Source organism: Anoplopoma fimbria, chromosome 13 (assembly GCF_027596085.1).
Source record: "Anoplopoma fimbria isolate UVic2021 breed Golden Eagle Sablefish chromosome 13, Afim_UVic_2022, whole genome shotgun sequence".
Classification (NCBI taxonomy): Eukaryota; Metazoa; Chordata; class Actinopteri; order Perciformes; family Anoplopomatidae; genus Anoplopoma; species Anoplopoma fimbria.
Genome location: NC_072461.1, coordinates 29190907 through 29214125, shown reverse-complemented (window position 1 = coordinate 29214125; position 23219 = coordinate 29190907). Strand labels below are relative to the sequence as shown.

The window sequence follows — 23219 nt, the reverse complement described above, 5'->3', positions numbered from 1 at the left end:
CTTTGACCTCTGACCTCTGTGCCTCACTCAGCCTGACTGTCTCTATCTCAGGACGAGGACGGGCCGGACGTGAAAGCAGCGTCTCCTGAGATCCTATTGGTCCACGCCACGGCGACGCCCAGAGGACCAGGTGAGTCCTCGTCTCCGCCCGACGAAAGGTGGTGTACTCGTATGGTGTGTGTGTGTGTGTGTGTGTAGAACAGGTGGTGTACTCTGATGGTGTGTGTGTGTGTGTGTGTGTGTGTAGAACAGGTGGTGTACTCTGATGGTGTGTGTGTGTGTGTAGAACAGGTGGTGTACTCTGATGGTGTGTGTGTGTGTAGAACAGGTGGTGTACTCTGATGGTGTGTGTGTGTGTGTAGAACAGGTGGTGTACTGTGAAGCCTTCCTCTCCACCTACAGGAGCTTCCTCAGCCCCAAGGACGTCATCATCAAACTCCAGCACAGATATCCTCTCTGAGTGTGTGTGTGTGTGTTTGTGTGTGTGTCTACAGGAAGGAGGTGGAGCCTGAAGTGTGTTAATATGCAGATGATCTGATTGTTTATGTTGGGGGTTTTTCTAACCTCTTCTGAAGAAAAAACTATTATGCACCGCTAACGGCTAACAGGAGGAGAGATACTAACGTTAGCAGCACCGCTAACGGCTAACGAAGGGAGGTTCAGTTCAGTCACATGACGATGCGTTCAGTATATAAAGTATATTTATTTTTCAGGACGATATTGAAACAACTGATCAGGAGTCAGTTATTGATCTTAAAGATAAAATCTGTTAGATTATCTTTAACCTTGAACACATACAGACATCTGTGTGAACGACGGGACCCTGAACACATCACTGCTGCCAAGAACACCTTCAAGCTACTGGTCAGAGTGGTGAAAGAGCTGTGGTGAGACACACACACACACACACACACACACACACACACACACACACACACACACAGAGACACACACAAACATACACACACACACACACACACACACACACACACACACACACACACACACACACACACACACACACACAGTAACATGTGTGTGTGTCTCTGTGTGTGTGTGTGTGAGCAGTGCCACAGAGCTGGACTCTGATTTGCTGCTGCTCCTGATGGAGCTGGTGTTCAGCCTCCTGATTGGTGGAGAGCTCGGCTCGGCCCTCCTGTTGCGCTCCAACATCCTGTCCAAGATGGAGCAGAAGTGGCAGCTGATTGGCTCTCCTCAGTCACTCCGCCCCCTCGCGGCCAGGGGCGTGGCTGCCAGGTAACCTTTGACCTCCAGGATGATTGACAGGTGTGTCCTCTCAGACTCCAACGTGTCGTCCTCTCTCAGACCAGGAACCCTGCTGGACTTCAGGAGCCAGGACTTAGCTGAACAGCTGACTCTGCTGGACTCAGAGCTCTTCTGCAAGATCCAGGTACCCCTCACCTGTCTGTCTGTCTGTCTGTCTGTCTGTCTGTCTGTCTGTCTGTCTGTCTGTCTGTCTGTCAATCTGTCTGTCTGTCTCTCTGTCTGCCTCACATGTCTGTCTGTTTGTCTGTCTGACTCTCACCTGTCTAGCTTCCAGAGCTCTTGATGTGGTCTAAAGAGCAGAATGATGAGAAAAGTCCAAACCTGACAGAGTTCACCCAACACTTCAACAACGTCTCCTACTGGTACACACCTACTACACACCTACTACACACCTACTACACACAACTACTACACAACTACTACACTTATACGTGTGTGTGTGTGTGTGTGTGTGTGTGTGTGTGTGTGTGTGTGTGTGTGTGTGTGTTCGTGTGTTTTGTTTCAGGGTTCGTTCTGTGATCATTCTTCAGGATAAATCTCAGGACAGAGAAAAACTGTTGCTGAAGTTCCTGAAGACCATGAAGGTAACACACCGTGACCCCGGTATGCTGTTACCCGTAGACACCGTGACCCCGGTATGCTGTTACCCGTAGACACCGTTACCCCGGTACGCTGTTACCCGTAGACACCGTTACCCCGGTACGCTGTTACCCGTAGACACTGTTACCCCGGTACGCTGTTACCCCGGTACGCTGTTACCCGTAGACACCGTGACCCCGGTATCCTGTTACCCGTAGACACCGTGACCCCGGTACGCTGTTACCTGTAGACACCGTGACCCCGGTACGCTGTTACCCGTAGACACTGTTACCCGTAGACACTGTTACCCGGTACGCTGTTACCCCGGTACGCTGTTACCCGTAGACACCGTTACCCCGGTACGCTGTTACCCGTAGACACTGTTACCCCGGTACGCTGTTACCCGTAGACACCGTTACCCCGGTACGCTGTTACCCGTAGACACCCGCTGTTACCCGTGAGACACGTGACACTGTTACCCGGTACGCTGTTTACACCGTTACCCGGTACGCTGTTACCCGTAGGACACCGTGTTACCCGGTACGCTGTTACCCGTGGACACCGTGACCCCGGTATGCTGTTACCCGTAGACACCTTTACCCCGGTACGCTGTTACCCGTAGACACCGTGACCCCTGTATGCTGTTACCCGTAGACACCGTGACCCCTGTACGCTGTTACCCCGTGACCCCGGACGCTGTTACCCGTAGACACGTGACCCCTGTACGCTGTTACCCGTGAGACACGTGACCCGATGCGTGACTTACCCTGGTACGCTGTTACCCGTGAGACACCGTAGACACCCCGTGACCCCCTGGCGCTGTTACCCGTAGACACAGTGACCCTGGCACGTGTTACCCTGGCACGCTGTTACCCGTAGACACCCCTGTACGTGACCCCGGTACGCTGTTACCCGTGAGACACCGTGACCCCGGCGCTGTTACCCGACACCGTGACCCATTACCCCCCTGGTACGCTGTTACCCGTAGACACCGTGACCCTGGCACGCTGTTACCCGTGCGCTGTTACCCGTAGACACACCTGTTACCCGTGGTACCCGCTGTTACCCGTAGACACCGTTGACCCGGTACGCTGTTACCCGTGAGACACCGTTACCCTGGTACGCTGTTACCCGTGAACAGACACGTGACCCGACACCATTGACCGCTGTTACCCGTAGACACCGTTACCCGGTACGCTGTTACCCGCTGTTACCCGTGAGACACGTGACCCGGCACGCTGTTAAACACACCGTGACCCCGGTTAAGCTGTTACCCGTACGCTGTTACACCGTTACCCCGGTACGCTGTTACCCGTAGACACTGCTGTTACCCGTAGACACTGTTACCCCGACAACGACACGCTGTTACCCGCTGTTGTACGCTGTTACCCGGTATGCTGTTACCCGTGAGACACCGTGACCTTGCTGTTACACTGTTACCCTGGTACCGGTATGCTGTTACCCGTGAGACGTGAGACACGCTGTTACGTGAGACACCGTGATGCTGTTACCCGTGAGACAACGCGTGACCCTGGTACGCTGTTACCCCCGTGAGACACTGTTACCCGTAGACCCGTGACCCGGACACTGTTGACCCTGTACGCTGTTACCCTGGACGCTGTTACCCGCTGTTACCCGTGAGACAACGCGTGACCCGGATGCTGTTACCCTGTTACCCCGGTATGCTGTTACCCGTAGACACCGTTACCCTGTCAGACACGTGACCCTGTACGCTGTTACCCCAGACAACGTGACCCCGGTACGCTGTTACCCGTGACACCGTGACCCTGTACGCTGTTACCCGTGACACTGTTACCCAGACACCCCGGTACGCTGTTACCCGTAGACACGTGACCCCGGTACGCTGTTACCCGTGAGACACGTGACCCGGTACGCTGTTGTTGACCCTGTACGCTGTTACCCGTGAGACACTGTGACACCGGACCCTGTACGCTGTTACCCGTGACCCTGTACGCTGTTACCCGTGAGACACCGTGACCCTGTACGCTGTTACCCGTAGACACCGTGACCCGGTACGCTGTTACCCGTGAGACACCGTGACCCGGTACGCTGTTACCCGTGAGACACCGTGACCCTGACACCGCTGTTACCCGTGAGACACCGTGACCCTAGACGCTGTTACCCGTGAGACACCGTGACCCCGGCACGCTGTTACCCGTGAGACACCGTGACCCCTGTACGCTGTTACCCGTAGACACCGTGGACGCACCGTTACCCGTGACCCGACGCTGTTACCCGTGACACCGTGACCCTGTACGCTGTTACCCGTAGACACACGTGACCCGTGACCCGGTACGCTGTTACCCGTAGACACACGTGACCCCGGTACGCTGTTACCCGTAGACACTGTGACCCGGTACGCTGTTACCCGTGAGACACTGTTACCCTGACACCTGTGACACCCGTGACCCTGGTACGCTACCGGGCGACCCTGGTATGCTACCGCTACCCGTGACACCGCTGTGACCCCCGGCACGCTGTTACCCGTGACCCCGTTACCCTATGCGCTGTTACCCGTGAGACACCGTGTTACGCTGTTACCCGTAGACACTGTTACCCGCTGTTACCCGTAGACACGTGACCCGGTACGCTGTTACCCGTAGACACTGTGACCCCGGTACGCTGTTACCCGTGACACGTGACCCCTACGCTGTTACCCGCTGCTACCCGTAGACACCGTGACCCCGGTACGCTGCTGCTACCCGTAGACACCCTTACCCCAGACCCGGTGCGCTGTTACCCGACACCGTGACCCCGCTGTTACCCGTAGACACTGTTACCCCGGTACGCTGTTACCCGTAGACACCGTTACCCTGTTACCCGTAGACACCGTACCCCTGGTACGCTGTTACCCGTGACCCCGGACACCGTGACCCGGGGACTGTACGCTGTTACCCGTGACCCTGGTACGCTGTTGACACCGTGACCCTGGTACGCTGTTACCCGTGAGACACCGTGACCCCTGTACGCTGTTACCCCGTGAGACACCGTGACCCCTGTACGCTGTTACCCTACCCGTGACGCTGTTACCGTGACCCGGCACGCTGTTACCCGTGACACTGTTACCCGTGACCCTGGTACCCGGCGCTGTTACCCCCGTGACCCTGGACGCTGTTACCCGACACCCTGACACGTGCTGTTACCCGTAGACACGTTACCCTGGCACGCTGTTACCCGTGAGACACACCGTGACCCTGGTATGCTGTTACCCGTGAGACACCGTGAGACACCGTGACCCTGGTATGCTGTTACCCGTGAGACAGACACACTGTTACCCGTGACACGCTGTTACCCGTAGACCTGACCCTGGTATGCTGTTACCCGTAGACACGTGCTGTTACCCTGTTACCCGAGACACCGTGACCCCTGTACGCTGTTACCCGTGACACGTGACCCCTGTACGCTGTTACCCGTGACGTGACCCCGGACGCTGTTACCCGTGGACACCGTGACCCCTGTACGCTGTTACCCGTAGACAACGTGACCCGGACGTGACCCGTAGACACCGTGACCCCTGTACGCTGTTACCCGTAGACGTGACCCCGCTGTTACCCGTGAGACCTGTGACCCTGTACGCTGTTACCCGTGAGACACCCGGTACGCTGTGACCCGGACACTGTTACCCGTACGCTGTTACCCGTAGACACCGTGACCCTGGTACGCTGTTACCCGTAGACACTGTTACCCGTAGACACCGGTACGCTGTTACCCGTAGACACCGTGACCCGATACGCTGTTACCCGTAGACACCGTGACCCGTTACCCTGGCACGCTGTTACCCGTAGACACCGTGACCCGGTGCGCTGTTACCCGTGAGACACGTGACCCGGACCCGTGACACGCTGTTACCCGTAGACACGCGTGACCCCCTGTTACGCTGTTACCCGTAGACACCCCGTGACCCGGTACGCTGTTACCCGTGAGACACCGTTACCCTGGTACGCTGTTACCCGTGTTAGACACTGTTACCCGGTTACCCGAGACACCTTGACCCGCTGTTACCCATAGACACTGTTGAGACACGTTACCCGGTACGCTGTTATGCGCTGTTACCCGTAGACACCGTTACCCCCGGTATGCGCTGTTACCCGTAGACACGTTACTGTTACCCGGTAGACACGTGACCCGCTGTTACCCGTGAGACACCGATACCCCGGTACGCTGTTACCCGTATGCATGTTGTTACCCGAGACACCGTGACGGCCTGTTACCCGTAGACACACCTGTTACCCCAGACACCGTTACCCTGGTACGCTGTTACCCGCTGACACCGTTACCCGGTATCCTGTTACCCGTGACACCGCGGTATGCTGTTACCCGTAGACACCGTTACCCGGTACGCTGTTACCCGTAGACACCGTTACCCGGTACGCTGTTACCCGTGAGACACCGTTGACCCGGTATGCTGCTGTTACCCGTACGCTGACGCTGTTACCCGGTACGCTGTTACCCGTGACACCGTGACCCGGTATCCTGTTACCCGTAGACACCGTTACCCCGGTACGCTGCTACCCGTAGACACCGTGACCCCGGTATGCTGTTACCCGTAGACACCGTTACCCGGTACGCTGTTACCCGTAGACACTGTTACCCCCCGCTGTACGCTGTTACCCCGGTACGCTGTTACCCGTAGACACCGTTACCCCGGTACGCTGCCACCCGTAGACAATGTGAACCAAAGTTGCTGACAGAGTGTGTGTGTGCGTGGCTGTGTGTTTGTGTGTGTTCCTGCAGCACCTGCGAAGGCTGAACAACTTTAACTCGTACCTGGCCATCCTGTCAGCGCTAGACTCTGCCCCCCTGCGACGCCTAGACTGGCAGAAAAACACAGCTGAGGTCTGAGTCTTTTCAATATAAGATAATAAGAATAATAAGAATAATTCATCTTAAATATAATCATGAGTCTTGTGTTTGTCTTTTAGGCTCTAGAGGAGTACAGCTCTTTGATTGACAGCTCATCATCATTTAGAGCCTACAGAGCAGCTCTGGCTGAGGTGGAACCTCCCTGTATACCCTACCTGTACGTTAATACCCTCTATACTTTACTATATATACCCTACCTGTACGTTAATACCCTCAATACCTTACTATATATACACTACCTGTACGTTAATACCCTCTATACCTTACTATATATACCCTACCTGTACGTTAATACCCTCTATACCCCACTATATATGTCTCTCTCTAACCTGTCTGTCTGTTCAGGGGGTTGATCCTTCAGGACTTGACCTTCGTCCACCTGGGGAATCCTGACACGTTGATGACATCACAGGGATCAAAGGTCAACTTCTCTAAACGCTGGCAGCAGTTCAACATCCTGGACCCTCTGAGGAGCTCCCAGCAAGTGTCAGTCACCTGTAGTATTACTACTACAGTTATAATAAGCAGTATTACAGTATGTCCTCATCAGTTTTCACTTTCTGAAGTAATACCTGCATGTCTCTCTCTCTCTGCAGTACTTACACTCTGCAGCCTAATGATGACATCATATCGTTCTTTAATGACTTCAGCGATCACCTGGCTGAGGAAGCATTGTGGGAACTCTCGCTGAGACTCCGCCCACGAAATGCCCCACGAGCCAATCAGAGATGACAGACCACACAGACTAAACCTGTGCTAACCTGGGACGTCACAAGGCTAACCTGTGGATATTGAGAATTGCGGTGGCTAAACCTGAAACCTGAAATAAACCGGTACTGAACTGGATTAGACTGGTGCTCATGTGTCAAAGGAAGAAGGATGTTCACATACTGGGCTAATCACGGCTAACATGTGCTCATATGGACTATTCCTGCAACAACCGGCAATAACCAGAACCGTTGTAGCCATTTTGAAGTGCATAGGCAAGCTGAGGTTAGCCGGGAGCTAATTGGAGTTAGCCAGGTGTTAGCACCAGTCAAGTGTTGAACAAGATTAGCCTGGAGCTATCAGGGGTTAGCCAGGTGTTAGCCAAGATTAGCCTGGAGCTATCAGGGGTTAGCCAGGTGTTAGCCAAGATTAGCCTGGAGCTAGCTGGGGTTAGCCAGGTGTTAGCCAAGATTAGCCTGGAGCTAGCCGGGGTTAGCCAGGTGTTAGCGTGGTGCCTCTTCCTGTGTCTTACCTGTTTGTAATTATTCACATCAATATTTCAATAAACATCACTGCTCACCTGTGGATTAATAATCTGCCTTTAAAGTTAATAAATAAATGTAGCTCAGTAATTACACAGGTAAAGTACAAGTACCTCATTACTGTACTGCGGTATGTGAGTAAATGTACTCAGTGACATCAGTGTTTATATCATCAATACTTTAATCGAACATTTATATATCAAACTGGTGTTTGTATGGACCCGTCTCTCACCCAGTGCATGCTGGGACAGAATCCAGCACCCTTCAGGATGAAAGGGGCTGTGAACATAGATGAATGCATGAAGGGGGCTGTGAACATAGATGAACAGATGAAAGGGGCTGTGAACATAGATGAATGGATGAAGGGGGCTGTGAACATAGATGAACAGATGAAAGGGGCTGTGAACATAGATGAACAGATGAAAGGGGCTGTGAACATAGATGAACGGATGAAAGGGGCTGTGAACATAGATGAACAGATGAAAGGGGCTGTGAACATAGATGAATGGATGAAGGGGGCTGTGAACATAGATGAACAGATGAAAGGGGCTGTGAACATAGATGAACGGATGAAAGGGGCTGTGAACATAGATGAACAGATGAAAGGGGCTGTGAACATAGATGAACAGATGAAAGGGGCTGTGAACATAGATGAATGGATGAAGGGGGCTGTGAACATAGATGAATGCATGAAGGGGGCTGTGAACATAGATGAATGGATGAAGGGGGCTGTGAACATAGATGAACAGATGAAAGGGGCTGTGAACATAGATGAATGGATGAAGGGGGCTGTGAACATAGATGAATGGATGAAGGGGGCTGTGAACATAGATGAACAGATGAAAGGGGCTGTGAACATAGATGAACGGATGAAAGGGGCTGTGAACAGATGAACAGATGAAGGGGGCTGTGAACATAGATGAACAGATGAAAGGGGCTGTGAACATAGATGAACAGATGAAAGGGGCTGTGAACATAGATGAACGGATGAAAGGGGCTGTGAACATAGATGAACAGATGAAAGGGGCTGTGAACATAGATGAATGGATGAAGGGGGCTGTGAACATAGATGAACAGATGAAAGGGGCTGTGAACATAGATGAACGGATGAAAGGGGCTGTGAACATAGATGAACAGATGAAAGGGGCTGTGAACATAGATGAACAGATGAAAGGGGCTGTGAACATAGATGAATGGATGATGAAAGGGGCTGTGAACATAGATGAATGAACATAGATGAAGGGGGCTGTGAACATAGATGAATGGATGAAGGGGGCTGTGAACATAGATGAATGGATGAAAGGGGCTGTGAACATAGATGAACAGATGAAAGGGGCTGTGAACATAGATGAAGATGAATGGATGAGATGGGGGCTGTGAACATAGATGAACAGATGAAAGGGGCTGTGAACATAGATGAACGGATGAAAGGGGCTGTGAACATAGATGAACAGATGAAAGGGGCTGTGAACATAGATGAATGGATGAAGGGGGCTGTGAACATAGATGAACAGATGAAAGGGGCTGTGAACATAGATGAACAGATGAAAGGGGCTGTGAACATAGATGAATGGATGAAGGGGGCTGTGAACATAGATGAATGGATGAAGGGGGCTGTGAACATAGATGAACAGATGAAAGGGGCTGTGAACATAGATGAATGGATGAAAGGGGCTGTGAACATAGATGAATGGATGAAAGGGGCTGTGAACATAGATGAATGGATGAAAGGGGCTGTGAACATAGATGAATGGATGAAAGGGGCTGTGAACATAGATGAATGGATGAAGGGGGCTGTGAACATAGATGAATGGATGAAGGAACATAGATGGATGTGAACATAGATGAATGGATGATGAATGGGGGCTGTGAACATAGATGAATGGATGAAAGGGGCTGTGAACATAGATGAATGGATGAAGGGGGCTGTGAACATAGATGAATGGATGAAAGGGGCTGTGAACATAGATGAATGGATGAAAGGGGCTGTGAACATAGATGAATGGATGAAGGGGGCTGTGAACATAGATAGATGAATGAACATAGATGAATGGATGAAGGGGGCTGTGAACATAGATGAATGGATGAAAGGGGCTGTGAACATAGATGAATGGATGAAAGGGGCTGTGAACATAGATGAATGGATGAAAGGGGCTGTGAACATAGATGAATGGATGAAAGGGGCTGTGAACATAGATAGATGAATGAACATAGATGAAATGGGGCTGTGAACATAGATGAATGGATGAAAGGGGCTGTGAACATAGATGAATGGATGAAAGGGGCTGTGAACATAGATGAATGGATGAAAGGGGCTGTGAACATAGATGAATGGATGAAGGGGGCTGTGAACATAGATGAATGGATGAAAGGGGCTGTGAACATAGATGAATGGATGAAAGGGGCTGTGAACATAGATGAATGGATGAAAGGGGCTGTGAACATAGATGAATGGATGAAAGGGGCTGTGAACATAGATGAATGGATGAAGGGGCTGTGAACATAGATGAATGGATGAAAGGGGCTGTGAACATAGATGAATGGATGAAGGGGGCTGTGAACATAGATGAATGGATGAAAGGGGCTGTGAACATAGATGAATGGATGAAGGGGGCTGTGAACATAGATGAATGGATGAAGGGGGCTGTGAACATAGATGAATGGATGAAGGGGGGCATAGATGAATGGATGAACATAGATGAATGGATGAAAGGGGCTGTGAACATAGATGAATGGATGAAAGGGGCTGTGAACATAGATGAATGGATGAATGAACATAGATGAATGGATGAAGGGGGCTGTGAACATAGATGAATGGATGAAAGGGGCTGTGAACATAGATGAATGGATGAAAGGGGCTGTGAACATAGATGAATGGATGAAAGGGGCTGTGAACATAGATGAATGGATGAAAGGGGCTGTGAACATAGATGAATGGATGAAAGGGGCTGTGAACATAGATGAATGGATGAAAGGGGCTGTGAACATAGATGAATGGATGAAGGGGCCTGTGAACTTCTTCTCTTCTTCATCTGCCATTAAGAAACTGCTAAATATTAATAATAAACTGAATCTGTTTTGGAGAAAATAAAAATATGAAATACAGGTAAAAAGAAACGTGATCATAAAATACAACAATTCAATGTGTTAAATATGATGTTAAAGTAGATTTAAACATATTAACGAGGAATAAAACACAAATAAACATTATGAGTGAGCAGACAGCACCAATCAACCACAGAGACATCGATCTGTTCAGTGAGCAGACAGCACCAATCAACCACAGAGACATCGATCTGTTCAGTGAGCAGACAGCACCAATCAACCACAGAGACATCGATCTGTTCAGTGAGCAGACAGCACCAATCAACCACAGAGACCAATCAATCCACAGAGACATCGATCTGTTCAGTGAGCAGACAGCACCAATCAACCACAGAGACATCGATCTGTTCAGTGAGCAGACAGCACCAATCACACACAGAGACATCGAGCTCCACAGACACCGGGAGGCGGACAGAGGAGGTCCCGGAGGATGGTGTGTTTAACGTTAACGCAGTGACGTCACCAGGTGAGTTTACGGTCGCAGGAATGTGACGGTGTGTCCTCTCTGTCTCTGTACGGTGTGTCCTCTCTGTCTCTGTACGGTGTGTCCTCTCTGTCTCTATACGGTGTGTCCTCTCTGTCTCTATACGGTGTGTCCTCTCTGTCTCTGTGTGTGTCCTCTGTCTCTATACGGTGTGTCCTCTCTGTCTCTGTACGGTGTGTCCTCTCTGTCCTCTCCTTATACCCTCACATCCTCTGTCCTTGTCCTCTGTCCTTACACCCTCACATCCTCTGTCCTTACACCCTCACATCCTCTGTCCTTACACCCTCACATCCTCTGTCCTTACACATCCCTCCACCCTCATCCTCTGTCCTTAGACCCTCACATCCTCTGTCCTTAGACCCTCACATCCTCTGTCCTTACCCTCACCCTCACATCCTCTGTCCTTAGACCCTCACATCCTCTGTCCTTACACCCTCACATCCTCTGTCCTTACACCCTCACATCCTCTGTCCTTAGACCCTCACATCCTCTGTCCTTAGACCCTCACATCCTCTGTCCTTAGACCCTCACATCCTCTGTCCTTAGACCCTCACCTCCTCTGTCCTTACACTCCCTGTCCACATCCTCTGTCCTTACACCCTCACATCCTCTGTCCTTAGACCCTCACATCCTCTGTCCTTACACCCTCACATCCTCTGTCCTTACACCCTCACATCCTCTGTCCTTAGACCCTCACATCCTCTGTCCTTAGACCCTCACCTCCTCTGTCCTTCACATCCTCTGTCCTTAGACCCTCACCTCCTCTGTCCTTAGACCCTCACATCCTCTGTCCTTAGACCTCACATCCTCTGTCCTTCCTTAGACCCTCACATCCTCTGTCCTTACACCCTCACCCCTCTGTCCTTAGACCCTCACATCCTCTGTCCTTACACCCTCACATCCTCTGTCCTTAGACCCTCACCTCCTCTGTCCTTAGACCCTCACCTGTCTGTCTCACCTGTCTGTCTCAGGTGTCAGTGATGCAGCTCCCCCTGGTGGTGACGGCTCAGGTGGACCTGGTCCTGCTGCTGGTCTCCCTGCTGTCCTTCTGGACCCGACTGAGCCACCTGAGCTACCCCAACGCTGTGGTGTAAGTTTGTTTTGTTCAGCTGGTGGTCCTCCGTCACTCAGCCTCCACCCTGTGGTGTAGGTTTGTTTTGTTCAGCTGGTGGTCCCTGATGTTGTCTCCTGTTTAAAGGTTTGATGAGGTGTACTACGGTCAGTTTGTGTCCCTCTACATGAAGAGAGTGTTCTTCATCGATGACAGCGGGCCGCCGCTCGGTCACATGATCCTGGCCCTCGGAGGTCAGTTACCATGACAACCACTAAACCTACCTGATGCTCCCTGCGTGTCAGACTCCTGTGTGATGATGTCATTGATGTGTTTGTTGCAGCGTACCTGGGAGGATTTGATGGGAACTTTGTGTGGAACAGAATCGGAGCAGGTAGGAACACCAGTAACTGTAACACCACCCGCCACTTCAAACCAGTTTAAACCAGTTTAGACCGGTTTAAACTGGAGTATCCCAGCAGTGTGAGTGTGTTTGTTTTGCTCCACAGAGTATCCCAGCAGTGTGAGTGTGTTTGTTTCGTTCCACAGAGTATCCCAGCAGTGTGAGTGTGTGGACTCTGCGGTTGCTGCCGGCTGTGTGTGGAGCTCTCTGTGTTCCTCTGGTTTACCTGTTGACTCTGGAGCTGAGGTTCTCTCACCTGGCGGCTCTGGGAGCTGCAGCGCTGCTGCTGCTGGGTGAGACTCCGCCTCCAGCCACATCCCATAAACAACATGAATATGGAGGACAGAGTAGATGTGGGGCGTTCAGGGACTGACAGGACTGTGGTGCGTTCAGGGCCTGACAGGACTGTGGTGCGTTCAGGGCCTGACAGGACTGTGGTGCGTTCAGGGACTGACAGGACTGTGGTGCGTTCAGGGCCTGACAGGACTGTGGTGCGTTCAGGGACTGACAGGACTGTGGTGCGTTCAGGGACTGACAGGACTGTGGTGCGTTCAGGGACTGACAGGACTGTGGTGCGTTCAGGGCCTGACAGGACTGTGGTGCGTTCAGGGCCTGACAGGACTGTGGTGCGTTCAGGGCCTGACAGGACCGAGGTGCGTTCAGGGACTGACAGGACCGCGGTGCGTTCAGGGACTGACAGGACCGCGGTGCGTTCAGGGACTGACAGGACCGCGGTGCGTTCAGGGCCTGACAGGACTGAGGTGCGTTCAGGGCCTGACATGCCTGCGGTGCGTTCATGAACCGGTGTGATGCTGTTTTCCAGAGAACTCTCTGATCGTTCAGTCCCGTTTCATGCTGCTGGAGTCTCTCCTCATCTTCTTCGTGCTGCTCGCCTTCTTCTCCTACCTGAGGTTCCACAACGCTGCCGACAGGTGAGACTCACCTTCAGTCTGACTCACTGACACACAACACAGGTCATGTGACTCCACTGTGACCTTTGACCCCTCAGCTGCTTCAGATACGGATGGCTGCTTCTCTCTGGAGCTTCATGTGCAGCAGCGGTCGGGTGAGTCAGTGTGTGTGTGTGTGTTAATGTGTGTGTGTGTGTGTGTTAATGTGTTAATGTGTGTGTGTGTGTGTGTGTGTTAATGTGTGTGTGTGTGTGTGTGTGTGTGTGTGTGTGTTAATGTGTGTGTGTGTGTGTGTGTGTTAATGTGTGTGTGTGTGTTGTGTGTGTGTGTGTGTGTGTGTTAATGTGTGTGTGTGTTAATGTGTGTGTGTGTGTGTGTGTGTGTGTGTGTGTGATGTGTTAATGTGTGTGTGTGTGTGTGTTAATGTGTGTGTGTCAGGGTGAAGTACATGGGTGTGTTCTCCTACCTGCTGCTGGTGGGCGTGGCCTCTCTGCACACCTGGAACCTGATTGGAGAGCGAACTGTCAGCCATGTGAGTCCAGATCAATGTTCTGATCACACATCAATGTATTGATGCTTTCAGCTCATTAATATGCAAACCTGATCATTACCCTAAATAATGTAACGGTGGTGATGTCATCAGACAGACACTGAAATTAACGTGTTTACAGTTAAGAGTGTGTGTGTGTGTGTGTGTGTGTGTGTGTGTGTGTGTGTGTGTGTGTGTGTGTGTGTGTGAGCAGCTGAGTGTGTGTGTGCAGTGTGTGTGTCGGGTTGTGTGTCTCTTGGTGCTTCCGGTCCTCCTCTATGTGTTCTGGTTCTACGTCCACCTGACTCTCCTGAACCGCAGCGGACCACATGACCAACTGATGAGCTCCGCCTTCCAGGCCAGTCTGGACACGCCATTGGCCAGGGGCCAGCCGCTGCAGCACCCGCCCCGTGGACGGGTGGTGGAAGGAAGGTACCTCCCCCTCCACCCAGCTGCACTAGAGGGAACATCAACCGGGCCCAGGAAATCAAGAAGATTGAGGGCACCTGGGGAACGAGGAGAGAGGAGCTTTAAGGGCGGGAGAGAGGAAGAGAGAGAGAGAGCACATGGCTGGAAGGAGCGCGGAAAGCACATGTGGACTGGAGGACTGCCAAAAGGAGAGGACAGAACCCGACGAGGAAGGGCTGGACCAGGAGGACCCGCGCCCTTATTCCCGATTACGGAAGAACCTTAGTTTGTATAAGATTTCCCTTTTTGTGATTCCCGATTACGGAAGAACCTTAGTTTGTATAAGATTTCCCTTTTTGTGATTCCCGATTACGGAAGAACCTTAGTTTGTATAAGATTTCCCTTTTTGTGATTCCCGATTACGGAAGAACCTTAGTTTGTATAAGATTTCCCTTTTTGTTATTCCCGATTACGGAAGAACCTTAGTTTGTATATGATTTCCCTTTTTGTGACCGGACTCCCAATAAAACCCGTTGCACCGCAACCCTGCTTCTTTCCTTAATTCCCGAATCCCCGCCGCCGACGAAGGGGGTTGCCACAGTGGTGGAGAACGCGGGCAACGCGATCCCTGGACTTAAACACAACCCAGACCACGATGGAGCACGCCGACCAACCCGCCACGAGGGACGAGGAGATAGACATCCTACGGAGATGTATGGTCCGAATGGCCGAGCAGCTCGCTCGGGGTCCTGCATCCGCCGCCCCCACGAAGAGGCTTACCAAGATGGGACCGGACGACGACGTAGAGGCGTACCTTGAGGTGTTCGAGCGGACCGCGGACCGTGAACAATGGCCAGCGGACCAGTGGGGCCACATCCTAGCGCCCTTCCTGACCGGGGAAGCTCAGCGCGCCTACCGGGATCTCCACCCCCAAGAGGCGGGGCATTACCCGACGCTCAAGCGGGCCATCCTCGCCCATTATGGACACAGCCTCCCCGCCCAGGCGCAGCGCTACCACGACTGGAGCTACGAACCGCTCGGCTCAGTGAGAAGCCAGATTTCCCAACTCGTCCGGCTGGCCGAGCGGTGGCTCGTAGAAGGCGACGGCCCCCCTCTGCTGGATCGGCTCGTCATAGACCGCTGCATCCGATCTCTTCCCCCGGCGCCAAACGCTGGGCCTCCGGGAACCAGCCCCGAACGGTGAACGATCTCGTGGAGCTCCTCGAGAACCATCAAGTAACCCAGCGGCTTTGCGGAGGAACAGCCCCGCCTCCCGGAGGGGGAGCCGCGGACCGAGCGACGCGGACGGAGGACAGAGACCCCGCGCTCCCAGACACCGGTCGTCCGAGGCCCCGCCTACCCGGCTCAAACACCGTGGCCCGCAGAGGCCCCGCCCCCCCGACTCCGAGAGAGAAGTGGAGGTGCTACACCTGCGGCCAGGAGGGCCACCTGGCCCGCCACTGTCCCGGCGCAGGGGACGTGTCAATGCCCACGGCCAGTCCGTCCGACCAGAGGGGAGGAGCCTGCCTCCGCACCACCTGCTGGTCACACGAGAGGACCGTCTCGCCGAGCCTGCCGGTACGGGTGGGACGGCGCGACACCCATGCCCTCCTGGACTCAGGGAGCGTGGTCACCTTGATCCGGCCCGACTTAGCCTGTGGAACGCCCGGGCAGGACGTGGAGGTGGGCTGCATCCACGGACAGACGGAAACATACCCCACCAACCACATCACAGTACAAACCCCGAAGGGGACCTTCACGGTCCAGGCCGGGGTAGTGCCCAACCTACCCATGCCCCTGTTAATTGGACGCGACTGTCCCATCTTTGGACGACTGTTGGGGCGGAGCTTCGCCCACCCAGACCCCAACATCCAAGGACGAGACCGCGCCAGCTACGAAGCCGACCCGTCTATATGGCAGGCCAACCCCCGCCATCCCCGACTGACTCCGACGAGCCTCCGCAGAGACCCGCGAGAGAGGTAGGACGCCGGCCTCACGCCTCGTCCACGGAATCCCTTCCCCCGGGGACACCGGGCACGATGACTGCCTCCGAGCCGATACCCCCACCAGAGGAGAGTGAGAGCCCACCCCTCATCGACTTCTCCGACCTCCCCCTGGCCGTTGAGGGGCGAGCGGACAGGGGCGGACGGTTCGCCACCGCCCAGCTGGAGGATGACTCCTTAAGACCCGCCTGGGGACACGTGCAAACCCACGAGGGACTATCACGGGACTCGGTGAGTCGCCGGCAGTACCCACATTACAGCACACGGGGAGGGTTACTGTATAGGGTAAGTCAGAGGGGGAGAGGAGGTGGAACAGCTGATCGTTCCACGGTCCTATGTTAGCAAGGTGTTGTACATGGCCCACTCACACCTCCTAGGGGCTCATCTGGGGATGGATAAGACCAGGGACCGGGTGTTAGATAGATTTTATTGGCCAGGGGTAAAGAAAGACATAGAGGACTACTGCCGAGCCTGCCCCGAGTGCCAACGTACCGCCCCTAGACCGTCCGTACGGAATCCCCTCATACCCATGCCCCTGATCGAGGCCGGGCCCAGGAAATCAAGAAGATTGAGGGCACCTGGGGAACGAGGAGAGAGGAGCTTTAAGGGCGGGAGAGAGGAAGAGAGAGAGAGAGCACATGGCTGGAAGGAGCGCGGAAAGCACATGTGGACTGGAGGACTGCCAAAAGGAGAGGACAGAACCCGACGAGGAAGGGCTGGACCAGGAGGACCCGCGCCCTTATTCCCGATTACGGAAGAACCTTAGTTTGTATAAGATTTCCCTTTTTGTTATTCCCGATTACGGAAGAACCTTAGTTTGTATAAGATTTCCCTTTTTGTGATTCCCGATTACGGAAGAACCTTAGTTTGTATAAGATTTCCCTTTTTGTTATTCCCGATTACGGAAGAACCTTAGTTTGTATAAGATTTCCCTTTTTGTTATTCCCGATTACGGAAGAACCTTAGTTTGTAGATGATTTCCCTTTTTGTGACCGGACTCCCAATAAAACCCGTTGCACCGCAACCCTGCTTCTTTCCTTAATTCCCGAATCCCCGCCGCCGACGAAGGGGTTGCCACAACACATATATACACATATATACACACACAATAACACACACACATATACACACATATATATACACATATATATACACACACATATATACATACAAATACACACTTAAATAAATATATAAACATAAACATATATGTACATTTAAATGTATATATTTATATTGATTGATTGATTGATTGATTGATTGATTGATTGATTGATTGATTGATTGATTTCAGGGCGGTCTCTCCAGAATCACTCAGGGTCAGCCTCTGGAAGTCGCTTACGGCAGTCAGGTGACTTTGAGAAGCTCCGCCTCCCAGCCAATCCCCTGCTGGCTCCACTCGCACAAAGCAAACTACCCAGTCAGGTGCTGCCAGCTCGCACCGTCACAGCGGCCAATCAGAGAGCTGCATGTTCAAGTTTGACTAACAGGACTTCCTGTTTCCTGTCCAGGTATGAAAATGGGCGGGGCAGCTCTCACCAGCAGCAGGTCACCTGTTACCCCTTCAAAGACGTCAACAACTGGTGGATCGTCAAATACCCCGGCAGGTGGGTCCCTGTCTGTCCCCGTCTGTCCCCGGGCATGCTGGGACATGTAGTCCCTGTCTAAGCTGTCTGTCTCTCCGTCCACAGACAGGAGCTGGTGGTCAGCAGTCCTCCTCGTCCTGTCCGTCACGGTGACATCATCCAGCTGGTCCATGGGATGACCTCACGCTTCCTCAACAGGTAACCGCTCACCTGACCGTGGTGCGTTCAAGGACAGTCCAACAGTCAGCCAACATTACCCATGAGCCTCGGCTGCAGCTCAACAGTCTCTTTCTAGATGAGCTGGGTGGCGGCAGGAGGCGGAGTCAAAACACTGAGCCTTCAGAGGACAAACAGGAAGGACCTGATCTGTAGGCCACTTGTAGTTTGTAGGCCTGGCTCAGAGAGTTTCTAGTGTAACCATGGAGACGTTCCTTCTATTCTATTCTACAGCTCAGAGATCACTTTGATCCTCTAGAACAAACAGCCAATCAGCTCTCAGATCAGGAGACAGCCGGGCATTTCCCATCATGCACTGGCTCTATCCCGCGGCGCCTCGTTTCCTGAGGTCATCGTTGACCGCGCGTTCACGAGGTCACAGTCGGGATCGAGTCGCAGATCTACCCAGCATGCATTGTGCTGCGATCGCCAGCCGGCTCATCTCAAACGAGCTCACTGACAGCTGCAGAAGCTCTGTGATTGGCTGTTTGTCAGTGAAATGCATCCTGGGAGTCGTTTTGTTCCATCAACACTGAACAGGAGAACATGAAGTCTGACACTTTGACTTTATTATTATTAATTTACTAAGTATTTGATGGACGTCTGTATGTTTCTACACACTGTGTGTGTGTGTGTGTGTGTGTGTGTGTGTGTGTGTGTGTGTGTGTGTGTGTGTGTGTGTGTGTGTGTGTGTGTGTGTGTGTGTGTGTGTGTGTGTGTGTGTAGTCATGATGTAGCAGCTCCCATGAGCCCTCACTCTCAGGAAGTGTCGGGTTACATCGACTTCAACGTTTCCATGGCAGCACAGAACCTGTGGAGAGTGGTGAGAACACCTACACACACTTTACTATATATTTATATATAATATATATAAATATATATTATATGTATATATATATATAAATATATATAATATATATATATAAATATATATTATATGTATATATAAATATATATATATAAATATATATATAATATATATAAATATATATATAATATATATAAATATATATTATATGTGTATATATATATATATTTATATATAAATATATATATATATATAAATATATATAAATATATATTATATGTATATATATATATATTTAGATATAAATATATATATATATTTATATATAAATATATATATATATTATATGTAAACTGTTTAACTTCCTGTCTCCTTGCAGGACATCTCTAACAGGGAGGCGGAGTCAGAGTCCTGGAAGACGATCCTGTCTGAGGTTCGATTGGTCCACGTCAACACATCAGCTGTCCTCAAGGTACTGACAGGAAGTGACCTCATACGACAGAACTGTTTCCTCTGACCGTACATGTGATGATGTGATGTGTGTGTGTGTGTGTGTGTGTGTGTGTGTGTGTGTGTGTGTGTGTGTGTGTGTGTGTGTGTGTGTGTGTGTGTGTGTGTGTGTGTGTGTGTGTGTGTGTGTGTGTGTCTGTGTGTCTGTGTCTCTGTCTGTCTGTGTCTGTGTCTGTGTGTGTGTGTGTGTGTGTCTGTGTGTGTCTGTGTGTGTCTGTGTGTCTGTGTGTGTAGCTGAGTGGTGTGTCTCTTCCAGACTGGGGTTTCCGTCAGTTGGAGGTCGTTGCAGAGAAACTCTTTAAAGCTCACAGCAGCAGTTTGGGCTGGACCGTGGAGGAGCACCGCTATGGAACCAGTACGACCTCTGACCTCTGACCCCAACACTAAACATGACCAGATTACATTATCTTTAAATACCGTTGTTGTTGGTACGTTTAAGGACAGTCCGACATCTGGTGTTTGATTTAATTATGTGTGTGTGTGTGTAGGTCAGGAGCAGAAGGAGAGGGAGGCGGAGCTTCATTCTCCGACTCATATTGACGTCGACAGAAAGATTTCCTTCTGGGCTAAATTTTTCGAGCTTCAGGTTTGAGAGTGAACGCATCATCATGTCATCATCCAATCAGAAGACTTCTTAATCGCTGTGATTTATTAAACGTGTGTTTGAACGTGAGCCTGAAGGCGACGCGGTTCTCACAGTGATGATGTCACGTTCCGTTGTCATGACAGTGGAAGATGCTGACGGTGAAACAGGAAGACTCTGAACACAAATACAGCTCCTCCCCCCTGGAGTGGGTCACCATGGAAACCAACATCGCATACTGGCTGCACTCCTCCACCAACGTAACACACACACACACACACACACACACACACACACACACACACACACACACACACACACACACACACACACACACACACACACGCTCTCTTGTTCTGTCCTGTGATTGGCTGTCTCTGTGTCTCAGGCTCAGATCCATCTGATTGGTAACCCGGTGTCGTGGGGCGTGGCCAACCTCAGCCTGCTGGCCTATCAGCTGCTGGCAACCGTCTACCTGCTGAGGAGGAGGCGGGGCCTCAGAGACCTACCTGATGGTACACACACCTGGAGACACACACACACACACACACACACACACACACACACACACACACACACACAGTCACTCACACACACAACTATTTACTATGTCAGAAGTACCAGGATGTTGTACTTCGTTCTGCAGGATGAAGCCAGCATGCTTTTCTATTCTGACCCACAATCCTTTGCAGAATAGATGAGCCAGAGGGTCAAAGGTCACCGTGTTGAGTGTGTATATGAACGTACTTTATGTAAAAAGAGAACGAGGAAGTTACAGAACTAAGATGTTTCTCTGTTTATCTCTTCACGTTTTAATCATAATACAATGTGTGTGTGTGTGTGTGTGTGTGTGTGTGTGTGTGTGTGTGTGTGTGTGTGTGTGTGTGTGTGTGTGTGTGTGTGTGTGTGTGTGTGTGTGTGTGTGTCTCCAGGTGTGTGGGGTCTCCAGGTGTGTGGGGTCAGTTTGTGTGTCTGGGATGTGTGTGTGTTGGTGGTTGGTTGGTGAACTTTGTTCCGTTTCTCCTGATGGAGAAAACTCTCTTCCTGTATCACTACCTGCCGGCTCTCTGCTACCTCCACCTGCTGAGCCCCGCCCTGCTGGAGCACACACACACCCACCTGCTCAGGTACACACACACACACACACACACACACACACACACACACACACACACACACACACACACACTGTATATTCGGTAACGTTGATATGTGTGTGTGTCTCTGCAGCAGAGCGACACACCGCCGTGCGCTGTGTGTGTGCGTGTTGGCCGTGTTGACGTCCGTCTTCCTGTCGTACCGAACCTTCAGCCCGCTGACCTACGGGAGACCAGAGCTATCGGCCAATCAGCTGCAAGCTCTCAAGTGGAGAGAGTCCTGGGACATCCTGTACCGCCGCCGCTAGAGAGACAGACAGGCAGACAGACAGACAGACAGACAGACAGACAGACAGACAGACAGACAGACAGACAGACAGACAGACAGACAGACAGACAGACAGGCAGACAGACAGACAGACAGACAGACAGACAGACAGACAGACAGACAGACAGGGAGACAGGCATGATTTTCCCACAATGCACTGCACAGGGAGGAGGAGTGTGACATCACAGGCATCACTTCCTGTTTAAACAGGTTTCTTTCTGTATTCTAATTAAAACACGGTTCTTTGTTTCTACCTGATGTCATGTGGTTTATTTTAAAGATGGTGAAGGAGCACCTGTAGACCAGGACCAGGACCAGGACCTGGACTAAGGCCAAACCACCCCCCCCTAACTCACAGAGCATGAGTCCGTGGAGGTTTAGTTCTGTGTTCATGTCACCTGGTCCAGTGTTGGATGAACGTTCACCTTCAGTAACCTTCTCATTATCAGTCAGTGATCATGGGAGGTAATACTGAACAGATTGATCAAACCCTTCACTTTGTTATAACCACTCAATAGATTATTGAGTCACGGCTCATCTGGAGGGTAAAGAACCAGGAAGTAAACGATATCAGATAAACCCCACAAACATTCTCTGACGTTGTCGTGGTGACGTGATGGATGCAGCCACATTCATGTTTACGTTTAAAGTCCTCAGTCTCTGACGCTCCGTCAGGGCTCAGGTTTCAGGCCTTCGGGGGACACTGAGACCAGCAGTCTGCATCCTGGTCCATGATCACGGGCTCCAGAGTGAAACAGACACTCATTACTATACGCTATTGATCTATCAGATGTCTTCAGATTTAAAAAGAATCAGAAAACTTTATAAAGTTACGTTTTACTGTTTGATCACATTCATGTTGATTATTATTTTTATTTTGAAGCTGACTCAAACTCTGCGTCTAGTTTCTTCTACAAACACGTGATTTATGAGTGATTATGTTTTTAAACATGACAGCAGGTTCAGCCAGTGAAAACACAGAATAATTATTATTATTACAATATTATTATTATTATATTATTATATTATAATATTATTATTCACTTTAAGTGTTAAATGTTTGTGTGGAAGAATAATAATAATTATTATAATATTATATTATATTATTATTCACTTTAAGTGAATGTTTGTATAATTATAATTATTCTAAAGTTTAATTCTTTCATTCTTCAGATGGAATGACCTTTATCTGAGATG

The 23219-nt window shown here is 51.0% G+C and overlaps 2 protein-coding genes across 2 annotated transcripts in view; both read left to right on the top strand.

Moving 5' to 3' along the window:
- Positions 1–8046, top strand: part of rapgef1a (Rap guanine nucleotide exchange factor (GEF) 1a) — a 20551-nt gene extending 12505 nt beyond the window's left edge. The window contains 11 exon segments of the mRNA XM_054611277.1: positions 52–130; positions 363–450; positions 798–887; positions 1069–1257; positions 1327–1411; positions 1555–1649; positions 1793–1871; positions 6622–6723; positions 6810–6907; positions 7096–7236; positions 7347–8046. Coding sequence (XP_054467252.1) covers positions 52–130; positions 363–450; positions 798–887; positions 1069–1257; positions 1327–1411; positions 1555–1649; positions 1793–1871; positions 6622–6723; positions 6810–6907; positions 7096–7236; positions 7347–7482 — 1182 coding nt within the window. The 3' untranslated portion in view covers positions 7483–8046.
- A 3441-nt stretch (positions 8047–11487) lies between these two features.
- On the top strand, positions 11488–22275 carry pomt1 (protein-O-mannosyltransferase 1). The gene is made up of 20 exons (XM_054611280.1): positions 11488–11571; positions 12561–12679; positions 12788–12894; positions 12984–13034; positions 13190–13336; positions 13867–13975; positions 14053–14109; positions 14393–14486; positions 14698–14852; positions 18188–18319; positions 18406–18501; positions 18586–18678; positions 19423–19519; positions 19884–19976; positions 20249–20369; positions 20503–20600; positions 20744–20857; positions 20986–21112; positions 21547–21724; positions 21828–22275. Exons 2-20 carry the CDS (start codon positions 12570–12572, stop codon positions 22000–22002), a joined length of 2154 nt encoding a protein of 717 aa, XP_054467255.1. The 5' UTR covers positions 11488–11571; positions 12561–12569; the 3' UTR covers positions 22003–22275.
- The last annotated feature ends 944 nt before the right edge of the window (positions 22276–23219 follow it).

Coding starts and splice junctions, on each gene's coding strand:
- pomt1 (XM_054611280.1), top strand. CDS start 12,570: ATGCAGCTCCCCCTGGTGGTGACGGCTCAGGTGGACCTGGTCCTGCTG. Junction 14,487..14,697: donor GAGAGCGAACTGTCAGCCAT/GTGAGTCCAGAT, acceptor GTGTGTGAGCAG/CTGAGTGTGTGTGTGCAGTG. Junction 18,679..19,422: donor ACCTCACGCTTCCTCAACAG/GTAACCGCTCAC, acceptor GTGTGTGTGTAG/TCATGATGTAGCAGCTCCCA.